This window comes from Lepidochelys kempii, chromosome 15 (genome assembly GCF_965140265.1).
Source record: "Lepidochelys kempii isolate rLepKem1 chromosome 15, rLepKem1.hap2, whole genome shotgun sequence".
In the NCBI taxonomy this organism is placed as follows: Eukaryota; Metazoa; Chordata; order Testudines; family Cheloniidae; genus Lepidochelys; species Lepidochelys kempii.
Genome location: NC_133270.1, coordinates 24,469,597 through 24,484,543, shown reverse-complemented (window position 1 = coordinate 24,484,543; position 14,947 = coordinate 24,469,597). Strand labels below are relative to the sequence as shown.

General features: G+C 51.3%; 1 protein-coding gene across 20 annotated transcripts in view; it reads right to left on the bottom strand.

Moving 5' to 3' along the window:
• The window catches only part of NCOR2 (nuclear receptor corepressor 2), a 412,043-nt gene that overhangs the window by 42,356 nt on the left and 354,740 nt on the right, over nt 1–14,947 (bottom strand). For all 20 annotated transcript variants that reach the window (XM_073313442.1, XM_073313441.1, XM_073313453.1 and 17 more), the window contains 4 exons: nt 13,270–13,374; nt 12,514–12,617; nt 8,559–8,709; nt 495–647 (listed from right to left, as the gene is read on the bottom strand). In XM_073313442.1, the coding sequence (XP_073169543.1) occupies nt 495–647; nt 8,559–8,709; nt 12,514–12,617; nt 13,270–13,374 (513 nt within the window). The remainder of the gene's footprint in view (nt 1–494; nt 648–8,558; nt 8,710–12,513; nt 12,618–13,269; nt 13,375–14,947) is intronic.

Here is a 14,947-nt window from a genome sequence, read left to right as displayed (position 1 = left end):
ACAGTTACAGTTGTGACCTTCAATGGGAGCTATGTGCCTGTCAACCACTGAAAATTGCAGCCTGTACCTCTAGTTTAGAACAATTTGGCCATTTCTGTGCAGAGCACAAAGCACTGGTGTTGAGGAGGACGGATGAATTAAGACTCATTTTCCTGGGAAGGCCTGTAAGTTCTCACTGTATTGATAGATCCAGAAGAGAGAGATGGCTGTCACTCTCTCTCACACACACATACACACACGCAAGCAAGCAGCAAAACGTGTACTTTTGGTCTGGATGTCTTATTTTAGATGAAGGAAAACATGAGCCAGAAGGTGCTGCGGGGGAGCGCATAGCCACCTGCATCTCCTCTAAAACAGGCTGCTGCCACTCCTGAAACAGAAGGGCTGCTGTCGGCAGACGGGGAGAGTTCTCAGAATGCGAAAGATGCTGCACACTTTCTGCCCCAGAGTTTGACTCCTGACACGGCACGACTGAAAGGTTTCCCCAAACCAACCTTCAATGCTAGTGGATGACAAATCGCGAGCCGATAAACCCCGGCTGATCCTCCCCTCCATCATATCGTAGGTCCGTTTGGTACCAGCGGTCTCATGAGAAGCGCCAGCACTTCTGCTGTCCTCCTTGGGGCACTGGGAAGCACCGACTCCACCTAGGAAATAAAAGGAGATGATGAAACAAAAGCAGCATGAAGAAGGGGGAGTGAGCGAGCGAGGTTGTTTACTGTCATTCGCATGTCCACTAAAGGCTCACTCCCACAGGATTGAGTCCTGCAATTCAGCTTGCACTCAGCAGGCTTTGTCGGCATTACACCATGCTGCTGGGTTCCAGGAAATTCAGCCTCTCTCTCTCCACCCTGCCCGCCTCGGATTCCAAATTCCATGGCCTCATGTTTGGGCAAGAGCATACGTCTTTTCCACTATCCAGACACAGCCTGCGAGACATTATGGAGCAAATTCAGCTCTGAAGCTCCAAGCAGCTGGAACTCCCACTGAAATTAGCCCAGTGGCGCTGTTTCCTGAATACACCTACTGTTTGTGATCTTGTCCAGTCTGCCTAACAGACACTTTGAGACATTCCCCAGATGATAAAAGCAGACAAAGAGGAAGAAGTAAAGCAGAAAAATCTTTAACATCAAACCTAGCATAAAGAACATTCACATTATTCTAATCAGAACGAAGAGATGGACAAACCACACAAAAACAAAGGAGGATGTGAAAAATCCAATTCAGCACAATAGTGGCTGGTGGATAAAGTACAGTATCAAGCCACAGAACTAAATTAAGCCTCAACTACTAGTTCCTCCTCCAATCTAAAATAGATTTTCATGCAGAACTATGGAAATTCAAGATAGGCAAGACCTACTGTGCTATTAAACCCATCTCTCTGCCAAGGCAGTACTGCCTGCTACAGCTCTGTTGCACCTATATTCTATATTTCCAAGTGATGGGGCTCTCCCCTTTTCCCTCGGAAGTCTGTTCTACAGCCTGAAAAAAAAAATCACCATTGGATTTAACACCAGCAAATCCATCCTGCTGCCACATTCTTATTCCCTGCATAATGCAGCCCGCCCCATGAAATTTACAAGGCAGTTTATGACACAGCTGAAAGCCCAAGGTTTATGTAACAAGCTCCAAGCTCCGCAATTGGCTCGCACAAGATCAACTCGTTGCCTGTTATCCCTGGACTAGTCTATCCTGCCAAGGAATGCTGGTGTCCTGATCCTCTTCTTTCACATATACCATATCTAGGGTTACACAGTTATAGAAAACACCGGAGAAGTTCAAAACATTTGTTTGTTCCCCGAGAGTTTGGGAACAAAAGTTCTCTTCTGTGATGCTAGTAATGAATAAAACGGGATTATTACGATACAACCCCCACTACCAGTTTCTGCAGTCACCATACAATCAAACCGAAAAGGGCTTGGGGGAAAGATTCTGGGAAACAGAAAGTGAATCTCTGTCTCCCTCTTGGCTTCAGACTCATTCAACGTGAAAACTCAGCAGCTGATGTCTAGAAACAGCCAGGCACCTTGAGACACATGAAGGGGGTAATGTTGCTGCATCCTGTTATCAAGGAACATCTGTTCTAAATAGCTCTTCTGCAAAAGAAACGCCATCCCCTGTTCTCTTTGTTTCATGTGTTTGGGGGGGGGGGGAGGGAATAGAGAGATTAAAAAGAAAGAAAATTGCTCAGAAAACATGTCCCTTGCTCACAGAAACCATTAGCAATCACATGCAGAATGAGAATAACCAATCTAGCACAATTCATCTCGCATACGCTACAGGATTTTGTCTCATTAGAGCCCTTTTATTTGTAAGTACCCTCATGGCACTACAGAACTTGCAGTTTTTCCCCCCTGCTTGCCAGAACTCATAATCACTAACGATTTAATTTAATTTAATTTTTTTAACTCATTCGCTACTGCATTTGAAACCATCCCAGAAGTATCTAGGGGAAAGGAGATGATCAGGATATTAGGGATCAAATCATCTTGTCTTGCAGGTCCAGAGAGGAGAGGAAAATCAACCAGATACACGAATCCAGTTACTCTGCCTAGGGCCCCTCTTACTCAATTGTTACTGACTATTCTTATGTACAGGTAGAGGGAGAGGTGGCCTAAAAATCTAATGCACAAAGAGAGACTGGTGGAGAAAGTACAAAAGCGAATTAAATTAAGCCTCAAACCCTAGCTCCTCTTCTCACCTTAAATAGATTTTCATGCAGAATCAGAGATAGGCAAGACCTATTGGATTATATATGGAACCTCTCTCTTTGACAATGCAGGACTGCTTGCTACAGTTTATGTTCCAGGTCTGCGCATGGGATCAAAACTGTGAAAACTCCTGGAGGTTCATTTCAGTTCTCACTCCCGCTGTGGCCTTGGGTGAATCAGTCAGCTCCATTGCCCCGTAGATAATGATGTGAACCTCCCTTCCCCATGTTCTTATTATTGTTTGTATTATGGTAGCGCCAAGAGGCTCCAGCCGAAATCAAGGTCTCACCCTCAGAGCATGGGACAATCCCTGCCCTGAATGGCTGTCAAGCCACACAGATGGATGGTGGGGTGGGAAACTGAGGCACAGAGTGATTCTGTGACTTGTTCAAGGTCATGCAGCAGGTCTGGGAATAGAATCCAGGTCTCATGAATCCAAGTTCAGGGCCCCAGCCACTAGAACATGCAGCCTCCACGGGTTGGGTGTTTGAATGAACGCTCTGAGGGGTAAGAAGTATCGTCATTATCCTTATAAATGTAGCGTCACATGAAGTCCATGCACAAGCAGGCCCAGCAGCCCTGGGGTTCGGTGGGAGGCGAGCACATGGAGCGTGAACTATATGGAATTTGATTCACATCCATTATTTGTGGTTCATTCTCTCCATTTGGTAATCCCCCCGTGTCCGATTAACAGCTCGGGCAGCTAATGCAAGGATTGGAGTTGTTTATTCTTTAAACCAGAATTTGGCCTGGGAGAGGAGCTCTGGCTTTTCTCCCACCGCGGCGTGATTTTTAAGATCAACTATTTGATCCAGAGTGCTGGCTAAAGAGAACCAGTTGCTTCTTGCGAAGACAGCTTGGAAACAATTCCTGGTGTGGTTTTCTGGTACTGATTCTGCCAGCTACCCTTGAGGCTACACCAAGCCCAGCTGGGGCAAAGTTAACAACCGAAAGGGAGAGGAATGAAGATTTGCTCTGCATGCGGTGCCCGGTGGGCACTGCAGAAAATGCTCCTCAAACCCAGCACAGGAAGGTCACTGCAACACAAGACTGTGTCACAGGGGTGGCTCCGAGCCTAAATGCATGAGCTGTCCGTTATGGTAGGATTTTAACCCTTTTGCAGTAGGCCCAGGGCTCCGTGCCTGTCATGCAATGGTCCCGCTGTTCGCGGTGAAGCCAAGGGAGCTCTGGAAGGTATGGGAACTAAATCCCAGTGGGGCAGGCTATGTTTTTGCATTCTGATCCACACATCTGTAAGTTGCGTGCAAAGTGCCTGGAAATCTGACTATCAGCATCAGAGTGGGGGCGGGTGAGTGCTGACCCTGGCAGAAAAGCTGCCCCTGACAGGGGGGTGCTGACCCCAAGCAGGCCCATCCCGAGCCTGTGCTCTTTTCCTCCAACAGCTTGAGTGACTGGAGAGCCCTGCTCCGTCAGTGGACACGCCAGCACCCCCCCACCCCCCCCGCCCCGCAAGTGTACCACAGAAAACCAAGCGACCAGCTCTGGAATGGAACTGAGTTACAGCTTGTGGGCCAAGACTGTAGCCTGTCTTTTCAGACTCTCCCCTCCTGTTTCTGCTTCCAACACAGAGAGACCCACTCAGACACCCCCCTGCAACAACGCCCCATCCCTCCCTACAAGCCCCACCAGCAGCCCACATAAAGGAACCCTCACCTGGGGGCAGGAGGGAGGGGCAGCGGCTCCCCATGGCAGCGATGAGTGGCAGAGAAAGAGCCAACCCCAGCACATTCTCTCTGGTGGCTCCTTCCTCAGTCCGAGAACATGGCAAGTGTTCCCAGCCCTGTGCTCTAACACTAAATCTTCCCACTGGTAGCCAAAGCGCCTCCCCCACCCCACCTCTTGGCTTCATTTTGTTGTCAGGCAGGCCACAGTGGCAAGAGAAAGATGAGCACCGAAGGCCGTTGCTCTCTGGAGAGGGATGTGAGCTGTGGGGGTGTGACACAGCAGCAGATCTGAAAGATAGACAGCGAGACGGGCGGGTATATCCGAGATTAGGATCTGGTCCTTAGTCATCTCTGCCTTACACTCAGAGCAGAAGCAATGCAGCCCTGTAAGACAGTCACTCATGCTCCTCGTGCGCGTTCTGGCCAGGCACCAAAATGCTCCTGCTTCGCATTGGGCCAGGTTACCAAGCCTCCTGGGATCCAAGAGGCCAAGGGTGGCAGTCTCTATAAAACGGCATCCTCTGCTTCCAGACTCAATGGGGCAAGGACATCTCTCAGAACGGCTGCTGGACTGCACGTGCCCGGCCCCAAAAGCTTGGGGAAGAGCAGTGGGCAATGAAAGGCTTGTATGGAGGAGTCGCTCATAAGCTTCACTGGAAACAAACCTCTGCTCATCGCTCATGGAAGCAAACTGAGCTTCTGAGCAAACTGTCAGCTGATTTTAGGGCCATCCAATGCGCAGACTTGGGGAAGGAGATAATAGCTGGTTACTGAGTTAACACAGAGAGCACCTCTGCACTCAACAAAGAAGTGCTGTGACCTATGCAGGGTTGTTGGGGGTTGGGTAGATGCCCCGGGCTGGCAGTATCATCTAATGGCGATACTCTGGCATGGAATGCCTACTGGCAAGAGTTCAAAGCCCAGGGGAATGTTGTCCACTGGTGAGAGACCAAGGGGCCGCTTTACAGCGGGGGTATCAGAGGCAGTGTCACCGAGCCGTGAGCGTGGGGAGGAATAGCTGGGCCCACCCTACTCCACCTAGTTCCAACCCAGGGCCCTTCAAAACAGGGTACCCTGGCACAGGGCTCAGGTCCAAATACCCCCAAGCATGTTCCCTAGGTTGCTGCCTACCCTCATCCCAGTCCCTCTGGTGTTGTCTCCAGGGTTGGACATGGGGTCCCTCTTGCGTCCCTTCCGCTCTGTCTCCAGCAGTTCCTCGGCCGGTAACAGTGAGTTGCCCCCTTCGGTTCCCATGAACGACTGGCTTCCCGCGGTGCAGCTAGGAGGCGGCAGGAGGCTGCTGTCCACGAGTGCTCTGCTGGGTCAGCCCAGACTGAACTGAGCTGCTCCCTTCAGAATGCTCCCTCCACTGGGGGCATGCCAGCTAAGGCGAAGGGCCGTGGCCTCTTGGGCTCTAAACTGCTCTTTAACCCTTGCTTCGCCAGCGTGGGATTGGCACACCTGTCACAGGGGTGCGGGTTGGAAATGTTGCGTTTCTTGACACCATGAAGACGATCTTATATTTTAAGGGAGGGGAAGAGCCTCCCTGCCTGTGTTGCTGTAACACCCCGGAGATTAGTCGAACAAGAGGCTGGACTTCCCACCAGGCGCACGGACGGCTCCTTTCAGGCATTCTTCTCAGCCTGGACACCGATGCCAGCTTGGGAGCTGCCCCGGCGTAGTTTACCGACAGAGTCACGTCTCAGAAGCGAGGCTCCCATGCTCGGGGTCACAGCACTGCCGGGAAAGGGTCAGGGGAAAGCGGAAGGCACTTCTAAGTGGCAGTGGAAAAGTCAGGCAGGGTATTCACAGTAGGTGGGTGGGGGCTGGGTTTAACAACAACGAGGAGGAGGGGGCCACCAAGGAACGGGTCCATCGCGGCTGTCTCTGGTGCAGGTGCCTGTGTGCGTCTATGAAAGAACCCCACGGTGCAAGAGATGGAGCACTTGGGGAAGTCAAAGGAAGCAACAGGGGGAAAGGGGACAAGATGGAAGCGCTGGGAGAAGGGGAATACAGCTCCATCCATTCCGACATGGATGCCCTGGGGGACAGGGAGTGCATCTCATTCCATTCCAAGTGCACAGGGCCCCACTAGACCTCCGCCTTGCGTTCAGCTGGGGCTCATCGAACACGCTGACTCAACACCAGCGATTCTGACTGCCATTTAGCAGCAAGGTTTCCGTGGGCTGACGAGGAGCCCTGTGGCTTCTTATGCACGGCATGAGGATCACAAAGGGGCCGCCCTGCAGCGTAGACATAAAAACCACTGCCAAACATCCCTGGCATCAGCACAGCTGCATCGCATTGCCACGCTGAGCTGAGCCTGGGTGCAAGGCCCAGACGTGCTGCAGTTTGGCCACGTCAGTGTTAAGCAGCAGCAACCTAGTCGCCGGTGCTAAGCACAACCTGGGAGTAAGAGGTTGCCATTCCCCTGGCTTCAGAACAGGGGAGAATACTAAGGGATCCCAGCTGAGGAGCTCCAAGCAGTACATGAACATTATCCTTAACTGCACCAGGCTCACAGCACCCTGGGAAATGGGCATTATCCTCACTGTACAGCGGGGGAAACTGACGCTCCATGTTAAGGGTCTAGTGAAGGCGGCTACAGGGCAGCCCTACATTGGAAGGGGGTGTTGTTTAGTGCCCAAGTGGGAGACCTTATACTCCAGCCAATCCTTCAGCTGTGTGGTGGGATGTGTGTTTGCTGGGTCCTCCCAACGACACCTGTTCCCCAGGTGCAACCTCCCAGGGCTGGGCAGGAGCCAGCACCTAACTGCCCCTCTGGCCTGACTCATCCAGATGGCAATCAGCCAAACTACAGCTGCTTCCTGTATTAGGGGCAGAGCTAGAGGCTCCACACACCTGCCTGCCCTTTGGCCCTGTGAGAGTTACCTGAAATGCCACGGCAGGTCAGGATCAAAGTGGAGGATGGAACCCAGAGTCCTGACTCCCAGCCCTGTGCTCTAACCACTAGGCAGGACTCTGGTGGTCAAAATCAGGGTGGCGGGAGGGGAGCGGGCAGGGTCTGAAGGTAGAGTTAGGACATGATAAGAGATGCCCCTTTGCTCAGACCCCAGCTGCCTGGCATCCCCCTTAAAGCATTCTCTGCTCGACATGGGGAGCCAGGGGCATGATGGAGTTTGCCACAGACCCCAAGTTTCATGGAAAGGCCGCAGCTCCCATGGGTCTGACCTGACACCTGCAAATCCAGCTGGAAGGGCAACCGAAGGGTCCCCATTTACTGCAGGGCTGGCAACGCTGTACAGCCCTGCCGCTGCATGCTCCCATGGCAATGTCAGCTCAGTGCAAGGTGCAGTGCGCGGGGAGGCCGTGACATTGGGCCACAGGACTTTCAACACTGTCACCTTGCCCTGGAGGGGGGTGACCCTCAGTGGGAGAGATTTCCCCTGGCCAGGACGGGCCCTGCTTTTTCTGCTTTCCACATCTAAGGGAATGTTCACCTTAGGGGCCTTCAGAGGTGCAATGGCCTCATGTGGGCACACGGGAACTTAAGCCCTAGAGTCTGACGCCTTCAGAGACTCCCCCGAAAGTGCAGTTTCATACCCACTGGTGGGCAGGCTGCCCTCTATCCCAGGACTGGCGTGCGCAGGCTGAGGGCATTAAGCAACCCACAACATGGTTTCATTCGACCCAGCGGGAAGAAGGAGAGAAGTTACCTTCTGCGCAAGGAGAGCGGCGTCCTGCAGATGCTCTCCCCTCAGATCCACTAAGCCAACTGCAAGCGCACCAGTGTGATCACTGATACACAGCAGTCCCTCGGTGGCCCCAACCGAGATCAGGGCCCCATTGTGCAAGGCTCTAATGTAGAATTGGATGAGATTCCAGAGAGCTTACAGTCTAAATGTGCTGCCCTCCGTACACGTGGGGCTCTCCTACTGACACCAGAGGCTCTCCCTGCTGAATCAAGCAGCGTGCCACAGGCCAGATCTGCTGTGTGCATCAAAGAAGAAAATCTGGCCCTTGGATAAGACCTCAAAAATCAGGAACGGGGAGAAAATTACTCTGGAACTAGAAACAGGATACAGGCAAGATACGCTTTGCAATGTTTTCCCAAACAAACATTCTAGCTCCCAAACATTAGTGCATGAACCTGATGCTCTCCCCCGCCCCCCAAAAAACCCCAGAGAGGATTCCAGCTTACCATCATAGGAGAGCACATGGCCCTTCTTCCCTTCGTAGATGACATGTCCTTTGGGCAAGGCATCCTCTCTCACCTTCTCTGCTCTGCCGGGGCTGTCTTCTCCGATTAGTCTGGTAATGGTTCCTTTATACAGCACTTCAGCTGGGGTGCCCTTGGAAAGCCACCAATATCCATATTTAACAGTGCCACAAGCAATCAAGGAAGAAAGCTCTCATCCCCACAGGAACACACTGCTCCAAAGGGGAGGCAGAGCAAAAGAGGGAGCACAGCTGAACTCTGCTTCCTGTCAGGGCCAATAGCGAGAAATCTGCAGCTTAATTATTGATAAGGACACTATTGCTGAGCGGTAAAAGGTACGTGATCTGTGTAAAGTTGCTGGGAAGAGACAGGGGCGAGTGCCAGGCAGAGATGACAGGCCTTGCATTCAACGGGTGTAAAGAGACGGAGCGAGCCTGGCTTTCATTACATACAATTACAGAGCAGCTCAGGCTCCTCCACCATTGGGCAAAGCAGGAATGGAAACACCAAAACACGCTGCCCGCTCCGTCCGCACTGCGCTTTTCAAAGTCAACTATCTGGTTGCTTTCCATCCCACTGGATCGAAGGGACAGACACACTTACAGCTCTGCCTTCCCTGGGGACGTCTTAGTCATGGCCAACACGACTTAAGTCTTTTTCTTTCCCTTGGGACTACTGTCATTGCAAATTATTTTCTCTGACTAATATCACGGGGCACAACTGGTCACAGAAATGTTGACGTTCAAAAGGGCCATGCAATCAAGCAGTCTGGGCCCAAAATGCCGGACCATTTGTCATTCCATCACACCAGCTTTATAGACTCGAACCGGGGTTACTGGTGGAGCAGAGCAAAGAGTCAGGTCCGTAGCTTTGCTTTTAAATAAAAAGAAGGGAGCAGCTGCTTATGCAAACTCATCCTTCTCCATCACTTTCTTCAAAACATCCATGGAAACAGCCCAGGCCTGAGATTTGGAAAGGCATTTGGACACCCAATTCCCAGCAGAAATAATGGAAAGCAGGTGTCGAAATCCCCAAGGAAGCCTTGAATATCCTCCTTCCACCCTTTTCATCATTCAAGGTTGTTCTGGGTTTGCAAGCTGCTCACAAGAGTTGGTGCAGGAGGGAAACTGACCAGCCTCGTTTCATGATTCAAGCCAGAGCGAGATGCAAGAAACAATCAAACAGCCATAAGGGTGAAATGTAAATTAGGAATACAGGGAAGCTCCCTCCCTCCGCTCCTCCACCTGTAAGTGAAATTCACCCCGGGGGCAGAGAGCTGGCACCAGCGACCTTCAAGTCCCACTTAAAGGGTTCAGGTGCCCAGGCCTTGCGCTGGCTCTCTGCACAAGGGGGAAATTTGCTTTGTACGAGTGCTGCCATGGCCAGAGCCAGGGATCTAGCTGCAGCGAATTTATCCCTTTTTTCTATCTGTGAATTATCTGTCAACAGACTGAGATTTTGACCTCATTTATTTACTTGGAATTATTTGATGAACGTCTTACTGGAACAAATTTCAGCCTTAAGGGGTGCTTGTAAATTATTTATTGGGGTGCAGTTATATCAGTATAAATGTGCCTTATATTGGTACGACTTATTCCCCTGCACGTATGGTAATAGCTACACTGATATAAAGCCTCTTTATACTGGTATAACTGAGTCCACACTAAGGCGTGTATTGCTTTATCTATACAACATGTGTGTATGTGTGGACAAGTTCTGTTTATACGCTGGCCTCTTTCCTGATTTACCAAGCTGCCATCCTAGTGCCTGCTTTCTTCTGGAGCACACGGGATGGAGTCAGCGTGGTAACAATCCCTCATCGCGGGTGCCCTAGCAGCCTAGCGATCCATGCACGGGGGGGGGGGGGGGGGGTGTGCAAGGGAGGGAACCAGAATCGACTTGCATCCTGCTGTTCAAAGCTAAAAATCCAAACGACAGTCACGCTATCTGAACAGGCCACACTGAATGCTACCCCATGTCTGTACTGCGGTACGGGGTGAATAAGGAACCTGATTCTAAATGTCAGCACTTCAGCATGGTGGTGTTTGGAGGTTGCTCCAATACGTCAGGACAGGATGTCCCCCCCATCCCCACCCCGAACCCCTCCGTTCAATGGGTCTCTGCTTCTTTGTAAGCAGTCAGACCAGCAGTCACTAAGCTGCTTGCTGCAGAGACTGGATGGGACATGTCAATGTGCAGGTTTCAATGCCCTGATGGTTCGCTCTGACACAGGCTCACAGAAACACTCAGCACTGGCTTTCCCAGTCAGTGCCAGGTAAGTTTCCTTCCCGCAATGGACGTGTTTGCAGGGGGTTTGAAAGCGAGCGATGACAGACGGCTTGGGAGCAGAGTGTACCCTATTCAAGATCTGTCTTCTGGGTGAGTAATCTGACATCATGTATCAGCCACAGCGCTGGGAGCTGCGACAAGAATCGGGGGCGCTGCGCTTCCCTGTCAGGAGACTGCGCAGGATGCCGCGCCGAGGGGCATCACGGGCACTGCTCAGAGGAGAGGTCAGAGCTCTTTGGCCTGCAGGGTAGAGCCATCACACACACTGCAAACACGTGACAGCTGCTCCAAGAGCTACTTTACCATTGAATCAAACCCAAGGGGCAGCCTCACTTCCTGCTGCTACTTTATTTTTAAGACGAATACAGGAATTCTAATGTCAGTTAACTAGCTGGCTCTGAAACAGCGTTTGGTCAGATCATGCCCTGGATCGGACGTCTCTTAGATCTATTGCAGAACCTACTAGCCAACGCTTTCCCTCCCACCCCCCATAGCTCTTCCAGGGGCAGGGCAGTGTATCTTCCCTTTTTGAAACCACCCAGAAAACAGAAAAAAATCTCAGTGCTTATAAGTGGCTTTAAAGAGCTGAATGATGGCCAGATAAAAATCCCCAAGGGAAACAGATTGTTTTTAGGCTTTCCACTCAGCACTGAGCAATAACTCACGCCGCTGAACTATCCCCCACTTGGCAGCTGCTCTTCTGAAGATGGATGATAAATGATTAAAGGCAGAGTGCCTTCCTACTGTGCTCAGGACAGCCCTTCGGGCAGGGCCCAGAGAACACCCTGCTACAGCCGTGGAAGGAGACTTACTGCACTGATTCCTCAACTTCATCACCCCACTGGGGTGAGGGATTGGTCCTGCTGTGAGCAGGGGGCTGGACTAGATGACCTCCTGAGGTCCCTTCCAACCCTGAGATTCTATGATATGATTCTAGGATTCCCTTTAGCTGGCTTGGTCACCCCCCCTCCTCTGGTCCACCCACCAGCTTACTGTTCTTTTCCATTTCCTTGGCCTGCTACACAGCGCGCCAGCAAGATTAAAACCCCAGCTAACCCCTGCCCGAGCCTGGGTTCATGAGTGCAACTGGCATGGGTGAAGGGAGTTTCAAATGCAATGCCCCTTTCACCACTGGTGAGGTCTGTTTACTTCTGCTTTTCACCAGTCTTGGTGAACAGAATGAACCTGATCTTGGGCGTACTCTTCCGCCACAGATCGCTCCTCCGCCCTGCCCTGCAGCCCTTGGACCCCGAAGCCCCCACCTCTCATGCTGGCCCACCTGTGCAGATGGGGAGGCAACCTGGGTGGGGCTGCTCTGCTAGGAGGCGGTGGAGGCACCAACCCACTCGCCCCACCAGGATCTGAACTCAGCTCTGCAGAGCTGATAGGCCAGAGCAGTTACCCACCGGGTCCGCCGGTCCGCCCCAGGGCAATTCAAGGGTTTACACCCTCTTTGCCTAGTCCTCTGAAATGCCTCCTGATGGGTCTGCCAGGAGGGGGTGCTCTGATGTCCCCTCCAAGTAACAACAAATTGCGATCATTTCTATGCACTCCAGGAGAGGGTCTGCTCTGACAGCAACTGTTCCTTCCCGGCCCACGTTACAAACCAGCTGAGATCCCCCCCAAGCCATTAAGAGAAGAAACTTACATGCGTGATGGATCCCCGATAGGTAATGGGCGATTCCGACCGAGGCCTGGTGCCGGGGAGCCCCTTGCTGATGCTCCCTCCTGGGGCTGAGCCCAGCGATGCCCCTGTAAGTCACAACAAAGCAAGCGGGATTAGGTTGCTGAGATTTAGCTTGGGAGCTGCCTTGAGTTGGTTCCTATTTTATCTGCTTCGGTCCTGAACCAACCCAGTGAACTTTCTGAATTTGGCTGAATTAATCGGGTGTTTACGAGAGACAAGAACGTACAGCTAAAACAGAGTTTTGTGCCTTTTTTTTTGCACTGCAGAAAGGGGCTTGGATTTAAAAATGAAACGCTCTCTCTGTCTATCCCCAACACGCACTCATGATTTTGGAGAGCGAGGTTCAGAATGTAATCAGTGCCATTTTATTCGCAGCTGCTTTGCTTTCTTCATTAGCAGACTGTCCTTCAAAACGAACCAGGACAAATCCCTTCTCCTCAAAAGCTGGACAGAAGTTTGCGGGCTCAGATTTTTAAAAGGGGCTAGTGATTTCAGGGGCCCAGTGTCCGGCACTTGGAAGACTGGCTCATCTGTCCACTGAAACTCAGGCACTCTTAACGTGTCTCATGTTGGGTAGCAGAAGCTAACGTGTCGCCAAAACCACGAGTCACTTTTGAAGAGCTTGGCCCGGGTTGATCCCCTTCCACCTCCTGAGCAGCCTCCCTGAGAGGCGCCTGGTTTCCACTGATCATCACAGCTGCCCTGCTATGTGCTTACCCCTCAGGATGGAGCTCTCTTGGGATGTCTGCAGTACCAGACTTTCAGGCTGGCTGGCCTGGCTTCTAGGAGAAAGTTGTTCCTGCTTTACTCCAGGAAAAGGCACTAGAAAACATTAATCATACATGACAACGTTTGCACCGGTCACCACCAGACAGCTCTTGTCCTGAATTGCTCTCTTGCCTTTTTTATTTTGCTTAGTCTTTAATTTTGTCTTGCTTTATATTCACAGTTGCTGAAAGAGACAGGTCTTAAATAACCTAGGTCCCCATGCAGCTGCTGCTGCTTCTGAGTAGCAGATTACACAACTCCAGAGGATAAAGGAAAACTCAAATTGCCCGTATCCCCTCTGCAAGGGCATTGTTCAAGGTCTCCTGGCGGGCAAGACAGCAGGGGTTCCTGAAATCCACTCCTGCACGGCGCTGCACCCCCAGCCCTGCAGCAGGACCAGAGTCAAATATACAGACCGGGGCTGGATTTAATGCCATGACTGCGTTTGTAAATGGGCTAAATAATTTTAAATCCACTGATAACTGTAGCTATGCAAACTCAGAGAAGAGTTCTCAGATCCTGGCTACAGGACTTCAGTGGATCACCCAGAAATTTCCCACCCTTTGCATAGCAATGGGCAATTGGAACTATGTGGACTGAAAGCGCAGCTGCCTTCAAGTTGACCACTGCCACAGGTGGGAGGCTGGAGCTGATGGACTAATTGTCCGACCTGCTATGGTCAGCCTGATGTTCTTAAGAGCTGAGGGACAATAACCCATCTCCTGAAACACACAGTTCAGAGCAGCCAGGAAACAACCCTGAAGGGTGACAAGCCGACTGCAGAATCCGCTCAAGAGGAAGAGAGCTGGGAATAGCCTCTAGTGCTGTGCAGGCTCACGGAGCACTCTCCCTGCTGGTTTAGCCCATGGCCTTCTCCGCTCTCTGCATTGCTGGGCCCAGGCCTCCTCCCTTAGGACTTTACTCTCTGGCTCTTACAAGATGTTTCCCAGTCTGCAAACTGAACATTTTCCTCTCTCGCTTCAGACCATTTACTGTTTATCCCACCAGCTGTGGCGAATGTCAATAAGTTTCCTTCCATCAATCACAGTTAGCTGGAAAGTATTTTTAGTCCGGGATCATGTCCCTGACCGAGTCTTCTATTTTCCTAGACTGTAGGAATTTCGCTCCCTCTGCCTCTCCTCTTATGCTCAGTTAATCCTTTTAGTGGTTTTGATTCCCTTTGTATTTGCTCTTTTACTATAGTTCCTCCTTTAACGGTGGGGGCCAATATGGCACAGACTACCCCATGTGCAATTCCCCCAGGACCAAGCAGAGTAGCATCACTCCACCCCAGATTGGCGTCTCTCTCTCTCTCTAAGACATACAGCCGCACACAGCGAGATTCTGTTGGCTTTTCCCCAGCAGCCTGGCACTAGGTGTTTGTGTGTCATTCGTTGATCCCTTTCTCGAAGGTGGTTTTTGTACACAGCCATTCCCTGGGATATATCTGAGCTGTTCATGTCCTCCCTCGGTGCATAGCTATCACTGACTCATCTCACACCAAGCAGGCTCTCTCCTCGTGTGTGTTACACACCCTCCTAGCTAACTCCATCATAGTTGAGTTCACTTTTCTCTTGATTGATCAAAATATATCAAACCTCATGAATGCCTATGACAGACCCCCACC